Consider the following 22,398-nt stretch of genomic DNA (forward strand, 5'->3'; position numbering starts at 1 on the left):
AATGTTGGATTTTATGTCCAGAGGACAAGAGCATGTAGGGATAGAAGTTATGTTACAAGCGAGACAAGCTCCTGAATAGACTAATCCCGGCTGTGGCGATTGCAGTTAAAATAAAGGCAAAACCTTTCAGGAATGAAATTGAAAAATGCTTCGAAACGCAAAAACATTTCCTGCAAAAAAGGTAATTGATATTGGAAAGTTGATGTGAATTGCTTCTTACTAACCAGGGGTATGAAGTGATTTGGAGGTCAGCTGGATACATGGGTTTTATTCACAAATGAGATAAATATCATGAATGTTTTCTGAAAGATAGTTGATAACATGGCTCACATGACATTTAAGTGGGTTGTTTTAAGTTTACGGGAAATTAAAACAGTCCAGATAGGAACTCATTGTGTTTCATTTTTTTCCAATTTCTGTTCACAGATCCAAACTCTAAAATCACTGAGTTCTTGACAAACTGTAAAGATGACCAATTGTTGCTGTTGACCAAATTCTACCGGGACAGACTAGAACAGGCGATTGAAGGAGTGGCGAGACTCTGTCTGATGTTTGCAGCGTGCGATCATATTGGTGTGAAAGAAAGTCATGTAAGTCCAGGATATAGTGGGTTTAGTGATTTTGCCCATTTTCACTTCGCAGACCTGATTAAATTAGAGGAAGAATAATTTGCTGAACAGTAAGAAGCTATGGTCTCTCTTGCTGCTCTCCTAAAAAGACAACTGTTCCAGTCCAGCTACAATGCTGGCATCTACCCAACAACGTGTAGAAAATGTCTATCCCATTTGCCCAAAACAGGACAAATCCATATGGAAAATTTGCACCCCACAAGCCTCCTCCCACTAAGTGGCAGAGATAAAATGAGTCATTGCCAGTGACTTAAAGTTGCAGATACTTTGCAGTTTGGGACGGCAAAGTGGCACAGTGGTTAGCATTACTGCCTCATCGCGCTGGGAACCTGGGTTCGATTCCTGGTTTGAGTCATTTTCTACGTGGTGTCTGCATGTTCTCCACGTTTTAAAGTTTATTTATTATTGTGAAAAGTAAGCTTGTATTAACACTGCAAAGATGTGACTGTGAATATCCCCTAGTTGCCATACTCCAGCGCCTTTTCGGGAACACTGAGGGTGAATTTAGCATGGCCAATGCACCTAACCAGAGCACCCGGAAGAAACCCACGCAGACACGGGGATACTGTGCAGATTACACACAGTGACCCAAGCCGGGAATTGAACCCAGGTCCCTGGCGCTATGAGGCAGCACTGCTAACTACTTTGGAACCGTGCTGCCGAGTTTTTGTGTGCATTTCCGACGGGTGTTCAGCTTTCCTCCGACAGTCTGAAAGACGTGATGGTTAGGTGCATTGACCATGCGAAATTCTCCCTCAATGTACCTGAACAGGCGCTGGAGCGTGACAACGACGGGATTTCCTCGGTCACTACATTGCATTCTTAATGCAAGCCTCTTTGTAACATAGATAAATACACTTTAAGCATTTAATAACATGATAATTGAAGTTCCTTTTAGGTACTGCCAGTATCACTTGCCTCCTGACCTCATTAAACCCTTGGTCCATTCATGGACCAACACGAGTGTCTGCCTCTGACATCACAACATTATTTGATTGAACTCTGTCATGGAATGCTCAGGCGATAGAAATGAATGGGAACTGCGCTAAATCTCTGCAATGGCTGCAGTCATACCTAGCACAATGATAGTTGTGATTGTTCGAGGTCAATCCTAGCAGACCCATGGCCCTCATACTTGAGTTCCTCAACGTCCTTTGTTCTCTGAAAATATATCCAGCTGTTTCATGACCTATCTGCTATCAATTGGTCAGAAGTGGAGGTGTTTTAGTGTTGATGTTAAAATGTACAACTTAATGTGTAACTCCTCAGATCTCAGGAACTGAACAATATCCAGTCTAGTAAATGGTCAGTGATATTCCTGCCACACAACTCCATCCCTGTTTGACACTAAGTCACATTACCATTGCGGAAACCCACTTCAACAACCATGAGGGTTACAATTGAACACAATCTTAACTAGAAGAGTCAGAGGCTGGGAATTTGCTGCAAGGCTCACTTCCTGAATTCCCAAAGTCTGCGAATAATCCACAAGACAAAAATGGGCAACGTGACGGAATACACTCCACAATCATGGATTATTGTGTCTAACATTATCTAAGCAGCTCGACACCATCGAGAATGAAGCTACGCACTTGATTTGCATGGAATTTGTTCTTAAAAATATTTCCTCCCACGTCACAATGTCAGCATGTGCACCTCGTAAAAGATGCACTGCAGCAAATCACTAACGCTCCCTTAACAGAACTAATACTGTGGGCACATGCTTTCAAATAACCAGTATGGAAGATTTTGGAAATGAAAATCAACTAATACATCTTGAATTGAAATCTAGTTTCGGTAATGCTGACCATGAAAACATTATCCATTGATGTAAAAACCCATCCCAATCAATAATGTCGATGGTAGACTGAGATCTGCTGTCCTTGTTTGGCCTACGTGTGACCCCAGCTCTAAAACAGTGTGATTACTTCTAGAAAAGTCTAACAGGCAACTCAGTTTTATTAAATGGCTGCAAAGTCTAAAAGTATTGAAACCGAATGATTCACCCGGAAATTACAATTACATTCCCAACCCTGTCGACCCTACAAATTTCATCATGTGGGGCCAGTGCTAAGATTGGGAAAGCTATCCCACTGACTAGTCAACCAGTACCCTGAAACAATGAACCTCTTAACATCATACTTGCAGACAATGTCCCAAATACAACCATCATCATTGTTGGGTATGACCTGTCCCGCTGACAGGAAAGACCCACAAGACATCCAGTGGGGAGCGGATTGCCCTGGATTTCCTCAACATTGAGTCTGAACTCCCTGAAGTCTCATAATCCGGTTGGAAGCGTGGCAATGAAATTGCCTGCTGGTTTCAGCCTACAATGCCCACTATCTGATGAACAACTGCTCCTCCATGTGACACAGTGTTTGGAGGAAGCACTGAGGATGGCAAGGGCAGGAAATATACTCTGGGTGGGGACTGAAATATCCATCAACAAGTCATGCTCAGTAGCGCCACCACTGAACGAGCGAGCAACGTCCTAAAGGGCATAGCTGCTGCACTGGGTCTGCGGCAGGCGGTGAGTGAATCAACAAAAGGTTTAACTTATTTGACCTCCTCCTGATCAGGCTGTCTGTTCCAGATGCACATGGTCAAAGTTGTCGGAGTGACCAACAAACTTTCCATTAGGAGGCAAAGTCCTGACTTACCTTCAGGTGTTGTGTGGATTTACCAACGAGTTAAATGTGATAGGTTTTGTACAGATCAGTTGAGTCAAAACTGCGCAGCCATTAGACAGTGTGATCAATCAGTAGGAGCAGCAGAATTGTATTCGACCTTCACGGCCCAGCATATCATCTGCTCTGCTATTGCCAGTGTATCAGTCCGAGTGAATGAACAGTGCAGGAGGGGATGCCATTGATAGCGCCGGGGGTACCTCAACAACAGGTGTCAAACTGGTGAAGGTTCAAGGCGGGAATGCTTTTATAGCAAACAGCAGAACAAGCATGAGGGAAGTGACCCGAAATCTAATGAATCGGATCCAAAGCTCTGCATCCCTGCCGGATTCGTCCATGGCTGGTGTGAATTATTAACTAACCATCTGGAGTATTAGGCGCCCCAAATATCCACGTCCTAAATTAAATATGTTTCAGTATGTCTGAACATTCCAGTACAAAAGACAAAGCTGAAACATTGGCAAATATTATTAGCCAGAAGGACGCCGGAGGTGAAAGAAAGAATGAAAGCAAAATAGTGCGGATGCTGCAATGTGAAACAAAAACAGAACACCCCGGAAAATCTCAGCAGGTCTGACAGCACCTGTGAGGAGAGAATAGAGCCAACGTTTCGAGTCTGGATGACCCTTCATCAGAGCTCTGACGAAGGACTATCTGGGCACGAAACTTTGTCTCTATTCTCTCCCCACAGATGCTGTCGGACCTGCTGAGATTTTGGAGCCTTTTCTGTTTTAGGAGCCAGTAGATGATCTATTGTGACTGTCTATTGAGGTCCCTGTCATCACAGATGTCAGTCCTTAGCTAATTCAGTTCACTCCAAATGATATCATGAAATAACCAAAGTAAATGTAAACTGTAAATGCTTTGGGCCATGGCAATATTCTGGCAGGAGAAAGACGTATCAGTGATCGTACTTCTAACTTAATCTCAGATGTGGGGTGTTTGCTGACGATTGCACTATTTTCAGCACAATTTGCAACTCCACAGATGCTGAAGCAATTAGAGCACATATGCAAGAAAACCTGGACACCAGTCAGGCCTGGGCTGCGATATGCCAAGTAACGTTCGCGCTACAAAAATGCCAGGCAATTACAAATGCCATCAAAAGAGATTCCACCCCTCCCTCCTTGGCGATTGAATTTCATTACAATCATTGAATCCCCCTCTATCACGATGCTGGGGGGGGTGCAGCTGACCTGAAACTGAATTGTACCAGGCACAAAATACTGGTGACGAGAGCAGGTCAGATTCTGTGGAGTGTGACTCACTTCCTCACTCCCCAAGACCTCTTCATCGTCTAAAAGGCACAGTCAGAGTGTGATGGAATCGTCTCCAGTTGCCTGGATGTGCGCAGTTCCAACAACTTTCAAGACGCTCGACAGCATCCCGGACAAAACAGCCGCCTGATTGACACCCCATCTCACCAACATCAGCATTCACACCCTCCACTATCGACACACATGGCAGCGGTGTTTACCATTTACATGATACACTGCCACAACATCATAAAAAAGTGGATCCTATAGTCTAACAGTAATCTGATGTCATGTTGGGCACGGAAATTCAGATGAAATTAATCCCATTGAAATTATTGCTGGTTCTCTGGGATTTCTCACTCTCTGAAAATTATTTTCAATTAACTATTTGGTTTATTTATATGTCGTTTAAATTAAGGACGGAATCAAAATGTGATCTTTATTCAGTGTTGAGAAGGGATCAGGACCCAGTCCAGGGACTGCCTCCTGTCCTCAAAACACCTGCTTACCTTTCACTCTGTTTTCCAATACGCTCCTTATTATTCTTTACAGAAAGTAAAGGAAATCGCAGACAGTGGGAACCTCGCGGACTGTTCCAAACTTCTCCTAAATCTGCTGATAGAGAAAGGCCCTCGGGCTCTCAGGGTGATGTGGGAATCCTTTGTGGAAATGCACCGTGGGTTACCAAAGTTGGAGAAAATACTGAGAGAATTACCGACACTTGGTACAGTAAAATCGCGCAGTGAATTAACCATTGCAGATTGTTCTGATATTGCACATAGCTGATTTCATGATTGTAATTCCTTTAATCAGGTCCTGATGCATTTGTTCACATGAACATCCCACAAGGATTATCGGAAGTACCCAGTAACCTAAAAGGTAAGTGATGACAGTGAAGATTGCAAACTAATTATTTCACTGCTAAGAGTCTGAATAATTAGTTGTCAGAATTTGGGAATCAGAAAATCGAAGTCTCGGAATCAGGGTTAAATATTGTTTGAATTTGTCGTCCATCCTCATCTGTTCTGCACAGGTTCAAGTTTGCAATTCATACGACCATACACATTAGGAGCAAATGTTGACCCCTCGGTCCCTCTAAACTGCTCCACCATTGATCAAGAAGGCAAATGGGATGTTGGCCTATATCGCAAGGGGAATAGAATATAAAAGCAGAGATGTCTTGCTGCAGCTGTACAGGGCATTGGTGAGGCCGCAGCTGGAATACTGTGTGCAGTATTGGCCCCTTATTTGCGGAAGGATATATTGGCCTTGGAGGGAGTGCAGAGAAGGTTCACCAGGTTGATACCAGAGATGAGGGGTGTTGATTGTGAGGAGAGACTGAGCAGATTGGGTTTGTATTCGTTGGAATTTAGAAGGCTGAGGGGGGATCTTATAGAGACCTATAAGATAATGAAGGGGCTGGATAGGGTAGAGATGGATAGATTCTTTCCACTTAGAAAGGAAACTAGAACGAGAGGGCACAGCCTCAAAATAAAGGGGAGTCAGTTTAGGACAGAGTTGAGGAAGAACTTCTTCTCTCAGAGGGTGGTGAATCTCTGGAATTCTCTGCCCACTGAAGTGGTGGAGGCTCCCTCGTTGAATATGTTTAAATCACGGATAGATGGATTCCTGATCGGTAAGGGAATTAGGGGTTATAGGGATCAGGCGGGTAAGTGGAACTGATCCACTTCAGATCAGCCATGATCTTATTGAATGGCGGGGCAGGCTCGAGGGGCTAGATGGCCTACTCCTGCTCCTATTTCATATGTTCTTATGTTCTTATGAACAAGTCCATGGCTGATCGCATCACAACCTTCACACTGCATTCCTGTTTTTCCCAATCATCTTTCGTCTGTTGTGCTTTATATTTTTTCACTTCAGCAACTCTAAATTACCAGAACCTCATTTTCTTGTTCTGTGTATTTTCCACCATAGTCCAGAAATGCTTCGAATGCCTGAACTTCACTGAACCGTTGTCAAGTTTGTTTTTTCAAGTTTATTCTTTAAATAGTTCAAATCCTCAGTTAACTAAAGCATTTAGGGGGATTAGCGGGGGTAAATATGTGGAGTTACGGGAAAGTGCTTGGGTGGGATGTTCTGTTGGAGAGTCGGTGCAGACTCGATGGACCTGGTGGCTTCTTTCCCCACTATCAAGGCTCGCCTTGTTAACATGCTCGTAATGTCTCTGTTTTGCAACTCATAAACACCCTTCAACGTGTTCTGAAAGTCAAGTATCGAGAGCTCGGCGAGCCTTTGTGAGGGTGACCATCAAAGCTAATGAGTGCTGCTTATTGTGTTGCTGTTCTAAATCGTGAATTACCTTTTTGCATTTGATCACTTTAATTTATCCTTCTTCCTTTTTGGAACAAGTAAATGATATGATGCGGCCCCTTAAATGTTCCTTTACGCTGTTTCATCGGGTCAGAGACAGTATTAAGTTATAGACAACGTTGTAATTATTTTCTCATCATCATTTAAGAAAGATGCATTCAAACGCCATCTCTTTGCAGTAGATTTTTGACCCAGGTCACAAGTCTATGGACTTATGATCAGAGAGAGTTATAGCGAGAATGTCACTGTCAATGATTCTATGAGACTCTGACTCAATTGTAAATAAATAGTCAATGCGAGAGTGAAAGCAGTGAGTTTTGGAATAAAATACAAAGTCTCTGTTACTCGGGTGCAGAAGCTTCCATATGTCCAGCAGCCCAGATTCAGTAACACGATTGCTCAGTGATTTGCTTATATTGGAGCAGGGGTTTGATGATGCTGAGAGCCAGTCTCCCATTTGGGACAGAACACAATTCGAATCTCACCCAATAAGAACAATCCTGTACTTTTAGCTGAGATAAGGTTGAAGAATATTTTTATGAATTGTGGGTTATTCTCATTTGGGGCACATGAATGAAAGTTCCGTGCCTTCTCCTGTTCCGTTATGCAATACGAATTTGCCTTCATTGTCCGTATGTTGTGAGTGGACACAAAACTTCACCAGTCTGTGAAATAAGATTGTTAAACCCCTTATTCCCCCTGATGGGTGAGAGGAAAAGAAGACCTGGTTTTCCCAAGATCTGCCCAGCTACTATGTTCTTTATCTGACAAATGTGTTTCCTTTAAAAATGCAATTTTGCAGCTTTGATGTTTCAGCTGAGAGAGCATTTTTTCCCTTAAGAGGTTTATATCAGGTTTACATTCTAGCTAATTACCTTGAACACATCCATAATAATCTGCATTTAATTGATCTGACCGGAGTATCCAGCTCGGCAAGTAGCCTGATATCAAAGAAGAAAGCATTGAGAGAGGGGGAAGGAGAAAAAGAAAGAAAAATGTACTGCCAATACAATGGCTTTTACATGGTTCCCTTGGGATCACTGTGAGATAAAAACTATATACATAAAAGTTTAACTGCAAATTTGATCCATTTCCAAGTGCTGAAAACCAAATGTGCTGAAACCAACAAAAGTGGCTCGCTACTCAACCCATCAAATGTCTACTTGAGTCTCATAACTATAATTCTCCAGAGCAGATGTTCCGACTCTGAGGCCTACAGCTCCATTGGTGATAAGCCACATGAGTTAACTCTCCCGTCTAAACAAGCACAGCCGTGTCCATGGATACGGTCAGCTGAGACTGCTCCACCCCGCCCATCAAAGTGTTCATATCCCCACCCGTTATGTGAACTGGCTAAAACTTTCTGAACATCACTGAATAAAGCAAAGTGCGTATAAAAAATAAATCTCAGCCACTTGGAAAATAATATCAGCAAATAACATGCCATGTGGCGCAAGGTTCTTTCCAGCTGCTAACCCTCCAATCAGCTCGCACTGATGCCCAGATGTTGCAAGTGGACCTGATGGTTTCACCAAATGCCCAGATGTTGCAAGTGGACCTGATGGTTTCACCAAATGCCCAGATGTTGCAAGTGGACCTGATGGTTTCACCAAATGCCCAGATGTTGCAAGTGGACCTGATGGTTTCACCAAATGCCCAGATGTTGCAAGTGGACCTGATGGTTTCACCAAATGCCCAGATGTTGCAAGTGGACCTGATGGTTTCACCAAATGCCCAGATGTTGCAAGTGGACCTGATGGTTTCACCAAATGCACACCATATCTCCGTCCCTGTCGCTGTCTTCATCCAGCTCTATGTTCCCAAATGTGTAAAACAACCCACCATAGGCGACAGTAGCAAATTCAATAATTCAATTTATCACTGATTCCATCCAGCCCATGGTTCTTAAAACTGCACATCATACCATTTGAGCTGAGAATAGAGACGTCAATTTATCACTCTCTATGTCAGCCTCTAACTCCTTCTGACATGTTGTGTCGTTAGACAGTTTTTGATTCTGTTCTATGTTTCACTTCACAGTTGCCTCGAATTTACTATATTTCTGCACTATCTCCCCAAATTCTTGTTAGCTGCATCCCTCTCTATCACAGTTCTCTATCTCATTATCGTCCTTCTCACAGTGTGTATGAAAGTGACTCACCCGTGACACTTGCATATCATTATATTGTTCAACTTCTAAGGCCACATGACAATTTCAAGTTTTGCTTCACTAAACTTCTGTTTTAACCTTGCATTTTCCAGCTGCTCCCTCGATGCTGCCTCACAGGCGAGGGACACGGGTTCTTTTCCTGGTTTGGGTTACTGTCTATGGGGAGTCTGCACGTTCTCCCTGCGCCTGCATGGTTTTCCTCCGGGTGCTCCGTTTTTCTCCCATAGCCCGAAAGACGTGCTGTTCGGTTCCTTGACTTCAAGAAGGCAGCTCATCGCCACAATCGCAAAGGCAATCGGCGACGGACAATATATGCTACCCTAGCCAGTGACATCTGGATCCAGTAAATGATTAAAAAAAACCTCTCCAATGGACCCTCTCGCACAAACTCTCTTGCACAATTTCTGTCACAATACACTCTCTCTCACACACATACACGCTGTCCCACATACACAGTTATACACATGTTCTCACATACACATTCTCATACTCACTGTCACTCGCGCACACACTCTCACACTCTATCCCTCACAGAGACTCACACACACGCACTCATACACACATTCTCAGACTCATCGTCACTCAGTCACACACAGATTCTCTGTCACATAATCTCTCGCATGGTCTTCCTCTCACATATTTCTCACATACTCTCACAATCTCTTTCTTATGTACACCCACAACACCCTCATTCTTCCTCTCACACGCACTCTCTTCCATACACGCTGTGTGTTTCTCAAACACACATCGATAACTCTGTTTTGCTCTCACATTTTCTCTCTTTATCTTATATCGACATTCTCACTCTCACCTACTCAGTCTCACAATATTATCCTCTCGCCTTTCCTCACGCACACTATCTCCCTCTTCATCGCTTCCTCTGTCATTCTCCCTAACACAGTCTCACAACCTTTATCCCTCAACCTTTCCTCCGTTATTATCGCATTCTGTTTAACACCCACAGTCTCAGGGAAGTTTTCACTCTCATGTTCCCTCCCACACGCTCTCTGTCAGTTGTTCTCATTCTCTGTCACTCTCACATAATCTCACACACACTCTCTCGCACACACTCTGCTTCTGTCTTCCTCCATCTCTCTCTCTCTCTCTGTGCACTCACTCACACATATATTTGCACACACAAACACCCCACTCACGTGCAATAATTGTTCCTCAGGATTCTCGCACTTTCTCTGCCCTGACCTGAACTCTGCTATTCGCTGTCGTGATACGAGCTCTGTAAGATTCAAATTGAAATAGAAAAGTGGAGTTTTCAACACTTTGCCGCTTGTCCAATCACAGTCTCCTTTCTCCCCATATTTTCTTTATTTGTGGTCTAATTCTGTTACAGGACAAATGACTTAAAAAGAGAAAATTGTGGAGAAACTCTGCAGATCTGCAGAGGCAGAAAGGGAGACCGGTGTTTGGATCAGATTTGACTTCTGCAGAGCTGAGCTGTCCAGCCATATTTATTAGGCTGAATACAAACAGTTCAGTGGCTGAATTTGGCCCATGGGCCATTAGTTGTCAAAGCCAGTTGTACAAAAATCTATGTTGGAACTGAACTAATGCCTGCAATATTTAATGGATTGGTCAATTTTACCGGGATGTTTGTAAAATGCCAATAGAACTAACTTTCTCTCCATTCTTATTGAAGATCTCCAACAGAAACACAAGGAGACACTCCGGGTACAAGCTGGAACACTGAGAGTGAACACTATCCTCATAAAGGAGAAGGTTAAGATTTTCCAGCTGGTTGATCGATACGCTGAGCTCACGGTTATTTCTACTGTTCGAGATCGGACACTTGTCGAACATGAACTGCTGGCAAGAGGCCGAGACCATGAAGAGTGGAGAGAGAAAGATCTCCGGAAAGAACTGGAAAAAATCCGAACTGATCAATTGTTCCAGAGCAGCTTTTCCCAGAGAAAATTCAAATCTGGGAATTCAGCAGCAGTGAGCGGAGTGCCGGGAATTGGAAAAACAACAATGGTACAAAAGATTGTTTATGACTGGGCCACTGGGAAAATATACCCACACTTTCAATTTGTTTTCAGTTTTAAATTCCGGGATTTGAACACTATTAACAGTAGAATAAATCTAAGGAATCTGATATTGGATCAGTATCCTTACTTTGGGAATAATCTGGGAGAGCTCTGGAAGAACCCAGAGGGATTGCTGTTTATATTCGATGGTTTGGATGAATTCAAGGACAGTATTGATTTTGCCGACAATCGGAGAAATACAGAACCTCAGTCCATGTGCACAGATCCTGAATTCCGCTGTAAAGTGTCTGACATTGTGTACAGTTTAATACAGCACAAGCTGCTCCCAGGATGTTCAGTGCTAGTGACCAGCCGCCCCACTGCATTACATTTATTGGAAAAGGCTGACATCAGCGTCTGGGCTGAAATCCTGGGATTTGTTGGTGATGAACGGAAGGGATATTTCAACAAGTTTTTTGAAGATCAGACGGTGGCAGCAGCCGTTTTCAAACACGTGGAGGAGAACGAGATCCTGTACACCATGTGTTACAACCCTTCCTACTGCTGGATCCTCGGTCTGTCACTGGGTCCCTTCTTTACACAAAGAGACAGGAAACAGCAGCAAGTTCCCAAGACCATCACCCAACTATATTCCTACTATATTTACAACATTCTGAAAAACCATGGCCGAGAGATTGAAAAACCCCGTGATGTGTTACTGAAGCTTGGTGAGATGGCCTTCACAGGAATCTCCAAGAAGAAGATTGTGTTTAGGAATAAAGATTTGATTGAGTACAATCTACAACCTTCCCAGTTCCTGTCTGGGTTCCTGATGGAGCTTTTAGAGAGAGATGTTTCTGCCCAGAGTGTGGTTTACACATTCCCACACCTCACCATCCAAGAGTTTGTAGCTGCACTCACACAATTCCTGACTCCAGATCCCAGGGATATCGGGAAACTCCTCAGTAAAATCCACAGTGAGGAAGATGGGCGATTTGAGATAATTCTCCGTTTTGTTGCTGGTCTCTCCTCCCCACAGTCAGCTCGACCCCTGGTGGAGTTTCTGGGTCCATTTCTTCATCAAACAACCTGCCGAGTGATTGACTGGGTGAAGGAGAAGGTTGAAGGGCAGATTGGAGACTCACAGACTGAAACTGGGAAGAGGAAGCTCCTGAACACATTCCACTACCTGTTTGAGTCTCAGAATAAAGCACTGGCTCGGAACACAGTGGGATCTGTGGAAAAACTTTCATTTCGCGGATTGCGACTGACCCCGATTGACTGTGCGGTCCTGTCTCATGTTATTGGACTCTGTGATACAATAAAACACCTCGATCTGGAGCGATGCTACATTCAGTGTGAAGGGCTCCAGCGGCTGGGACCCGTTCTGCACAAATGTCAGGAATTGAGGTAACTGTTTGGTCTCAGAGCGGATATTTTCATTGCTGAGAAGCCATTTCCTTTGTTCCAAATAAAACAGAGACATGTTCAGTTGAGGAAGTCAAGAGGGAAACCATGTCCAATGGTCACAGAGAAAGCGCGGGAGAATGGCACAAAGTCATAAAGCTCATTTGAGAGCGGATGCAGACATGATGGGCCGATTGGCCTCCTTCTGAACCTGTAATAAATTTTTAATTCTCTGATAAAACTACAGCGGTTCAAGAAGGCAGATTCTCGTGGGCAAATAGGCATCGGCAATAAATGTTGGCAAAACCAGTGATGATCACGTTCCTTGAGTGAATAAAAGCATTATTGGGATAAATTTTAAATAATTAGAGGTGTAAAGGCCTCGTTACAAAATTTTAAAAAAGGATATTTCACTCTCCCAACAGAAACCATCTGATTATGTATGATGCTGGAAGGAAATTTGTTTCTCTTGTGTTCGGTACAGCTGACAGTTTGTGGCTAATTATTGTCAGGATTATTTTCCTGCACGCTGCCTCTGTTATGTATTATAGTTGGTGTGTGTTTTATCGGGACAGTGTCCTTTTATAAGTCATGTGATAACTGGTAACATCAGTCAGGGTCGCAGTGGAGGTTCAGTCTTGTATTAAACCTCACAGTGTGCAGTTGTGAAAAGAAACCTCCCTTAGGTTACAGCAGCCCACGCTGTTTCTGTTCCATGGTTCTGACTGCAGCCTCATAAAACCTGAATCACTCGCTGTGTTTAAAAAAAATAGCTTTATTCACACTGTATTTGCATCTTTTGCAAATCACTTTAAATCTTGTTGTTGATCCTTGTCCGAGCAGCAACATTTCGATTTGCTCCCTGTTCTCTCCAGCACCATCACTATTTTGAACATTTCTATCAAATGTCCTCTCAGCTTTCTTCCTTCCAAGGTGAACAACCTCTCCTATCGATCCTCGTGTCTGAAGTTTCACATCCCTGTAGCCAATCTTTTAAACATGTTCAGCGCTCTCTCCAATGTGTTCTAAGCCTTCCTAAAGTATGACGCGCTGAACTGAGATCTAACTGATGTCTTTTGCAGGTTCAGCACAGCCCCCTTGCTCTTGTACTCTATGCCCCTATTGACAATGTTATGATCCCAGCTGATTTCTGGACAGTCAGGTCGAAGAGCAGAAACCCGGCTCAGTAAATCATAACTTTTATTTATTGTTTTATTCTTTAGAAATGTAGATGAACAGAATAACAAGGTAGCCGATTAACTTTTAACAAAAGAATAAAACCTTTGTTAAAAAAATAACTGCAATGCACCACCCCATCTAACTTCACAGATGTCTGCAGATCTGTAAGGATGACACGAGTTACAAAATAGATCTTATGCTTTAATGTTCCCAGTAAGTACACAGTTAATGTAAACCAACAATCCACCTGTGGTTCAGATATACCACTCTCTGAAACTCAGTGACAGATGCCACCCAAAGTAACTTCAGTGGATTCTTCTTCAAATCCCCCCAAATGTTTGTAACAATGTGAGAAAACCCGTCTCACTGGGACTGATGCTTCCGCTCCAGAAGCTCCACTCGAGAAACAAAAAGCAGCTTTTGGAATCTTTTCAATGCTTTCTGTCAGGTGCCTTCACCAAGGATCCCTGTCCAATATTTCAATGTTTGCTTTCATTATTCCTCCATACTCAGCCGTGCCAACAGACACCAGCGCCTCATAGTCTGTATGAAGGTGTCACCAACTTTAGGAATATATCAGATATCTGGATTCTCGTGAGCAAACTTTACAATGTCTGCACCTCGCAGCTCTGTCTTTAACTGGGAACCTCTCTCTGCTCCTCTCTTTAACTTCAGGGAGCAGTCGCTTGTTCAGATTCAGGTTTTTTTTGTCTCTTTGACTTCTGTCTTCCTGGCACTCCTCTTTTCCTCCTTGGTTTCTGACGGTGATTTATCTTGTGGGTCCTGCTTTCTGAGTCCCTGCATTGCCCTGCCTCTCCTGGCAGCCTCTATGAACTCCATCTCGCTTCTTGGGTTAACTGGTTGCAACTGAAACTCAGTGTTTCTATCATTCATTGTGGACTTCTGAATATAAGCAATCATTTTTTTAACCTCTATAACTCTGACAATGTCGTAAACCTTAAATTAAAATGCAGGGACACAAAAAACCCGCAGGCAGGCAGCTTTGTTTAACACGAAGTGAAATTAAAGTTTTGGCTCTTTCTTAACACACAAGCACAGAAACACAAATTCAACTTAAACTCATGAATTATTATCTGATGCCTACAAACATAAACTATTTCACAGCAGTAAAGCCCAAGATGCTGTATTCTTTATTAACTGCTCCCTACACTTGCCCTGCTAACGGCAATGATCAATGTGCATATACGTCCAGTCCCCCTGCTCCTGCACTCTGTTAACTATTCTACCGATTATTTTATATTCCTTCCTCATGTGCATGTTACCAGAAAGTATCACCTCACCCGTCTCTGCATTGAACTTAATCTGCCACCTATCTGTACACTCCACTATTGTCCGTTTTTCAGTCCCAAGCTCTTCTCCTCACAGTATCCGATGCCTCAAACTGTTCTGTGATCAACAAACTTTGAAATTTTCCTCTATACTGCAAATACCTAGATCATTCATATATATCAGGGAAAAGCAAGGATCCCAATACTGACCTCTCGGGTTCTCCACTACCGACATCCTCCAGCCTGAAAAATACCCATTATTCATTGTTCATCCAATTTTGTATCCACGTTGCTACTTTCCCAGTTATTTTATGAGCTTATGCCACAAGTCTGTTGTGTCACTGCATCAGATGATTTTTGAATATCCATGTACACCACATCAACAGCAGAACCATCATTGAACCTTTCTGTTGCTTCTTCCAATTCACAGCAATATAAAGCCAGTCGCAAATGGCATTTTTTTTACCAACCAATGAATTTAGTTTTCTGTGTGTCATTATTAGACTTACCATTTCCCTTTTGAACTCAGTGTGGGTCGACTCAGTGTAGTTAAATGATCAACTGACCCTCCAACCCTCAGCTGAGCTTAACACCAGTGCTCCCGTCTGGAGCCACAGACTTGACTCAATTGGATTGACTCACTATTTAAGGTTGTGGTTACAGGCTCCTGGCCCTCTCTTCATCCACTCCAACAAACTGAGATAGCTGGGAATTAAACCCGTATCAACTGCTTAGAAAGCAACTATGCTGACCATTATATCATTGTCATCATTACATCATAGGGGTAAGTTTTTCACTCACAGGATGGTGCGTGCGTGGAATCGGCTGCCGGTAGTGGTGGTGGAAGTGGATTCGATTGAGTCTTTTGGATAGGTTCATGGAGGTTAGTAAGATAGAGGGTTATCGATGAGCCTAGAATGTAAGGAAATTGTTCGGCGCAACTTGTGGGCCGAAGGGCCTGTTTGTGCTGTAGCTTTTCTATGTTCTTCTATGTTCTAATGTAGTGTTACAGTCATAGCTGGGGTGTAGAGAAAGATCAACTTGGGTGAGGTATCGTATCGTAACTTGAATCTTAACTTGCTAAGTTTCTGACACAAAAATAGATCCAGCTATTTTTCCTGCTGAACATTAACCTGAATTTAATGTGTTTCTCACTTTTTCCATTTAGTCTGGGTCGCAATAAAGTAGGAGATTCAGGAGTGAAACTATTGTCTGCGGCTCTGAGGAATCAAGAATGTAAAATATGGAAACTGGAGTAAGTATCAGACTGTGTGAGATTGTGTTAATAATCAGTGGATGGTCTGACACTGTAAATTATTATCAGTGTCAGTAATCGTGTCATTAATAACCATTCCACATCATTCCTGTCAGTATTCGTGTTAAACACCACGGATTCGCTCTGATTCCTGAAATCTTTCTCTCTCTGATCTCCAGTTTGGAGAGTAACAGCCTCAGATATTCTCACCTCTGCTCTCAGTACAAACCCGTCAGTGATGTGTCTGAACCTGAGTTACAATAAACTGCGAGATTCAGGAGTGAAAGAATTAACTAATCATTTATAATTATTCTCAAATCCATTCATGAAAATAAAAAAGATGGACAAAACGATTAAATGTTTATAGAATTCCCAGATATGGCTGGTCGCATGTTCAATTCAGTTTAATTTGTCATTCAGATTATAGATGTTTATGTCTGTCGGCTTCTCAGTTTGATTAAACATAGAAAACTGCTGTATATCGGTAAGGCAGATGACAAGCTACATTGAATTCTGATGAGTTTTATCCCGAGGGATCCACTCTCAAATTTACGTTAAACGGAGCTTAAGGAGCATCTGAAAAGAGAATGCAGAGATGGAGGTGGGGAGGGTTATGAAGAGAATTCCAGAGCTCACAGCCCAGCAGTTCAAGGCACAGCTCAGCTGGCAATGGCAATAATCACAGTGCAGAATAGTCTGAATGATGTCCCTATCAATAATGGACATTGTTTTTAAGAACACAAATAATGATACTAAATATACCATTGCTATCAGTATTCGTGTTATTAAAAACACTACCCGCTATTAGTAGACACAAAATAAGCTTGGGAGCAAAGTTGGAGACCATGAAATAAAAGAGGCAAAGGCAGCCTGGATATGAAGTTATCTGAGTGACAGGAAACAGGCAGGAGAGGTGAACTGTACCTTTTCATTTATCAGAAGCTGACAGTGGCTTTCCCCAGCAACCAGTACTGTGTTACTACGACTAATTTTCTTTACATGTACGACCAAATGAGACTTGGGTTTATCTAAAGATGAGATGTGAAGCTCCAGCACACGGCCACCAGACCACAGAGCGGACGCAGCATATGATAGACCGAGCTCAATCACACCAAAACCAATGGATCAGATCAGAGATCTGCTGTCTTGCCATATCCAGTCATAAATAGTGTTAGACATGCCACAAAATGTTGGACATGCCGGTTACATTAGGCGACACGGTGGCACAGTGGTCAGCACTGCTGCCTCACAGCGCCAGGGACCAAGGTTCAATTCCGGCCTTGGGTGACTTGATGTGTAGAGTTTGCACGTTCTCCCAGTGTCTGTGTGGGTTTCCTCTGGGTACTCCAATTTTCTCCCACAGTCCAAAGATGAGCAGGTTCGGTTGATTGGCTATGCTAAGTTGTCCCTAGGTGTCTCGGGGTGTGTAGGTTACGGGGATTAGTGGGCCATATATGTGGAGTTACAGAGATAGGGCCTGGATATGATATTCTTTCAAAGAATTGGTGAAGACTCGATGGGTCAAGGGGCCTCCTTCTACACTGTGGGAATTCTATGATTCTATAAACATGCTACAAGAATCCCCTCATTACTGATGAGGGAACCCAGAGCATCAGTGCCATCTTCAGCCAGAAGTGCTGAGTAGAATGATCAATCTCGGCCTCCTCCTGAGGTCCCCAACATTACAGATGACAATTTGATTCACTGCATGTGAGGTAAAGAAATGACTGAAGGCACTGCATACTGCAAACTCTGTCAGCCTGGCTGTACCCCAGCAATGGTACTGAAGAATTGTGCTCCATAACTAGCCATTCCCCTGGCCAAGCTGTTCCAGTACAGCTACAACACTGGATCTACCGGACAATGTGGAATAAAACAGGGCAAATCCAATCTGATGAATTGCTGCTCCATCAGTCTGCTCTTGAGCGTCAGAAAAGTGTCATCCTTCCAGTGCCTCATGAACATCACTGCAGGAGTTCCTGAGGGTGATGTCCAAATCCCAACCACCTTCAATTGCTTTATCAATGTCCTGCCTTCCATTATAATGTCAGAAGTGAGGATGCTCACTAATGATTGCACAATGCTCAGTACTGTTCACAATTCCTCAGAGACTGAAGCAGTCCAGGCCCATAAACAGCAAGACCTGAACAAAACAGAAAATGCTGGAAAGGCTCAGCATGTCTGACAGCTTCTGTGGAGAGAGAACAGCTAACCCTTCGAATCTGGATGACTCTTCGACAGAGCTGGCGTCTTAAGCTCTGAAGAACTTTCAGGCTTAACCTGATAAATGGCAAGTAATGTTTCACTGCACAAATGCCAGGCAAGGACCATCTCCAACAGACGGGAATCTAACCATAATTCCCTTTACATTGAATGGCAACACCATCGCTGAATCCTCGACCATCAACATCCTGAGTGGTGGAGGCGCACTGGGACCATTGAACAGACACTGAACTGTAAACACTATGGCTCCAAGGGTAGATCACAGTCTGGGAATTCGGAGATGAGGAACTCGCCTCCTGTCTCCCAAATTTTTGCCCACCATCTCCAAGACACAAGTCAGCAGTGTGATGGAATCCGCTCATCTTGCTGGATTGACTGCAGCTTCAAAAACACTGAAGAAGCTCATCCATGGAAAATGAGCCCACTGGATCAGCTGGCCATTCACCAAACTAAATATTGGCTGTCTCTACCACTGACGCACAGTGGCAGTATTTTACCACATACAAGGTGGAATGTAGCAGCTCACCAAGGTTCCTGAGCCAGCATCATCCAAACAGGCACTATCCATCACCGAGATGGCCAAGGATATCAGAAGGATGGAACACCAACCAGCTTCAGATTTCTTTCCAAACCACACACCATTCTGACTTGGAATATATTGCTTTTCCATCACTGATGCGGGATCATAATCCCGGATGTCCCTTCCTAACGGTTTTGTACCAGATGCTCTGCAGAATTTAAGAAGATGGTTCACCACCTCCTTCTCAAAAGCAATTGGGGATGGGCTGCAAGTGTTGGCATTGCCAGTGATACCATCATCCCTTGAAAGAATTAATAAAGACAAGCGCTACCCACTGTAGAGGTGGGTAATTGTGCCTGTGTGTAACCCAAACACAGTCACGGATGAGAGAAAAAACAGCTGTGACAGGACAAATAGTGTGACCATTGCACAGGCCAGAGGAATTCTAAAGATAGATCTGGTGGAACTATTTAATATACTCAGCGAGGGTCTCAAATGTCCAGGTGTTGTGCTGTGTTCCATACAACCTGGATCTAGAGTGGAGAAGCTTTGAACAAAGTGTGATGCAATACAATGTTGACCAGATGCTTCATGATGAGGAACCCCATGGACCACAGGCCAGGGACATGGGATATGTGTCAGGGAGGATGGAGATTCAGTAATGCAGACATGTTTTCCAAGAACCTTAACTCACACAGCCATTCAGTGTAATAAATCTTCACCATCTCCAGCACTGTTGCTGTTTCTGTGAATATTTTATAATTTCCCTGGAGCCGACACGACATGAAACAAAGGTATTGGAATTGTATTGACCTGATTCAGTGCTGTATTTCCCATCTCACATTCCCAGTGAACTGTTAAAGACCCAGTAATATGGTGAAGCATTTTTTTAGTGGTGCTCCATCTCTGAATGTACTCAAAATACAGACATAACAAAGTGACCAGTAATAACAAAGTATAACCCTGTGAAACCCAAGGAAGCAACCCCACCATGACAACCACCGCCATCCCCGCACTTTCCGCTGAGCTGCAGGCAGCATCTTAACCTCTCTCCTCTCCTCTGGGAATTTCGATGACCGTGGCCTTTGTCCTCGGATTTCCTGAGTCCTGGAAGGATCCGGCCAACTGCGGGTCCTCTGCACAGATGCTGGAGTTGTCTCTGTCATCATAGCTTCGTGAGGTGCTTGTGTCACAGTCGGAGCAGAAGGGGACCCACTGCCCACACCAGGGGCATCCTGAGAGGAGCTCCCAAATGCTGCAGGCAGCCGCTCCTCTATCCATTCAGGGCAAACTGGACCCTCCCTGCTCAGCTGGGGAGGGCCTGACAGTTACTCCAGGCACATTTTCCCACCCCTCCCACAGCCCGTGTTCCACAGAGCTCATGGAGGTGGTGAGAACATGCAGGTTCATGTGTATTTCCTGTGGGTGAGAGGCTGGATGTGACTCTCCATGAAGGTCACCAATCTCTCTGTGGAGGATGCTATTTGTGCTCAGACCTGAGACATGGTAACACTGCTGGCCTGGATTGACTCCTCCATCCTTTGTGTGTGGATACACACAGCCTTTGGAAACTCCACCAAATGTTAAAGTATCCTACGCTGCAGCTCCAGTATCTGCTGCATTGTTAAAGATTCCAGTCACATTTCATCTTCCTGAAGCTGACAATGACCTGTCCTCTCGAGAGTGTGAGTGAACTCAGCTATTGCTGCCTCCATTAGCTGCTCGGGGTGTGTGTGCTCTCCTGTGCTGCCAGATTGTAACCCCTTTGCTAATCGTGAGAGACATTATCTGCTCTGGCGGACGTTAGAGAGGATAATGTGACAATCCATCCTCTGACCCCTCCCCATCTTCAGAGCTGCACGCCCGTCTCCCTCTCACCGCAGCTGTTGATTTGTGAGAGAGTGAAGAATGTTAGAGGGTAATACACATTCCAACATGTCCTGCAGACTGTTCCTAACCCAGAGCTCCATGTGACCAATGGAAGACACACAAGCACCAGGTTTTGGACTCAGCAGCAGAGCCTCTCCTGTGCCCATCCATTCACTCACTCACTCTCTCTGGATCCACAACCCATCTCACCATCAGCGATTGCCCACCCAGCCTCCAGGTCTCCCAGCTCCAGCACTGCATCTTCCATTGGGATAAGGATGACACAATCCAGACACTGTCACTCTTGGCTCCTTCTCTGACGCTCTGTGCCCTCTTCTACAAGAACATAAATTTCCATTGTTGCTCACCCATCAAAGACACACACAAACCTGACGCTAATTTAGACTGCCCATCATGGGACCACCAGGATGGTCACTCAGTGTCGGCAGTGCAGCAGTCATCTCTGACTGACTCTTTACTCAGAGAGCGGTTGGGGTGTGGAATGGACTGCCTGCTGTCATAGTGAAGTCGGACACTTTAGGAACTTTCAAGCAGTTATTGGATAGGCAGATGGAGCACACTAGAATGATAGGGAGTGGGATAGCTTGATCTTGGTTTTGGACAAAGCTCGGCACAACATCGTGGGCCGAAGGGACTGTGCTGTACTGTTCTATGTCCTATGTTCCATGTAACCCTTCACAGAGAGGCTGACATGTTCCTGAAGATTGATGCTGCTGTCTGGACATTGCCAGTGTCTGGGTGGAGATGTTCTTTCCACAATTTCTCTTTCATCCTTATTCACATATCAGCCTGTAGGCTTAACGCTCACCTTGTCAGAACATATCAGATTATTCATCTTTTGCCTCATTGCAGCCACTGCTCAGACCCTTGGCAGTGTCTATCCAGACTTGCTTGGGTTGATGTGACAGGTATCCTTCTCCAGTCCTGAGGGAACAGAACCTCCCTCCAAACCGAAATAGCCTTGAGAATTTCCAGGGTAGTGTCAGCGAATTGGGTTTAATCTGCCTTCTGCCATTTCAGCCCTTTGTTCATTAACCAGGGCTCCCTCACTGCTCCTTTCAGAGCCTTTAAAAGCGCTGCTGGCTGCCTTTAAATCTGGTGCCAGCATTGCCAGAATTGTGCTGTCCCCTGCAGCCAGTGGTTAAGCTCTGGAATGCACAGGGTTTTGGGGGAAGGTGGGGGAATGCCACTTAGTGAATTGCTCATTCGGAGAGTCAGTGCAGACACGATGGGCCGAGTGGCCTCCTTCTGCTCTCTAACAATACTGTGATTCTGCCTGTGCTGCCTGAGTGGACGGATTTCCCGAACCTGTCAGACATTTACTGTGCCCGTTCTGGCTCTGTGTGGAGTTGGTTAGTTCAGTTGGTTCGGTGTCTCCAGCGTGATGTAGAATGACGCTGTTGTTGAGGGTTTGGTCCTCGTACTGGCTGTGGGGTTAATGGAGTCCCAACTCTTCCCATATCCCCACGTTTACTAAGTTGTATCCCTGAAGCGACATGTACCAAATTGTGTCTCTTTCTATTGGAGAGATTTCATTGAGGACTGTGGCTACTAACACTGTCCACACGGCAACATCA

General features: G+C 44.2%; 1 protein-coding gene across 5 annotated transcripts in view; it reads left to right on the top strand.

Annotated features, from left to right (window-relative positions):
* Nucleotides 1–22,398, top strand: part of LOC144485334 (NACHT, LRR and PYD domains-containing protein 3-like) — an 87,928-nt gene that overhangs the window by 37,899 nt on the left and 27,631 nt on the right. For all 5 annotated transcript variants that reach the window (XM_078203522.1, XM_078203523.1, XM_078203524.1 and 2 more), the window contains 5 exons: nucleotides 427–590; nucleotides 5,128–5,299; nucleotides 5,389–5,454; nucleotides 10,731–12,468; nucleotides 16,102–16,188. In XM_078203522.1, coding sequence (XP_078059648.1) covers nucleotides 427–590; nucleotides 5,128–5,299; nucleotides 5,389–5,454; nucleotides 10,731–12,468; nucleotides 16,102–16,188 — 2,227 coding nt within the window. The remainder of the gene's footprint in view (nucleotides 1–426; nucleotides 591–5,127; nucleotides 5,300–5,388; nucleotides 5,455–10,730; nucleotides 12,469–16,101; nucleotides 16,189–22,398) is intronic.

Source organism: Mustelus asterias, unplaced genomic scaffold (assembly GCF_964213995.1).
Source record: "Mustelus asterias unplaced genomic scaffold, sMusAst1.hap1.1 HAP1_SCAFFOLD_185, whole genome shotgun sequence".
Classification (NCBI taxonomy): Eukaryota; Metazoa; Chordata; class Chondrichthyes; order Carcharhiniformes; family Triakidae; genus Mustelus; species Mustelus asterias.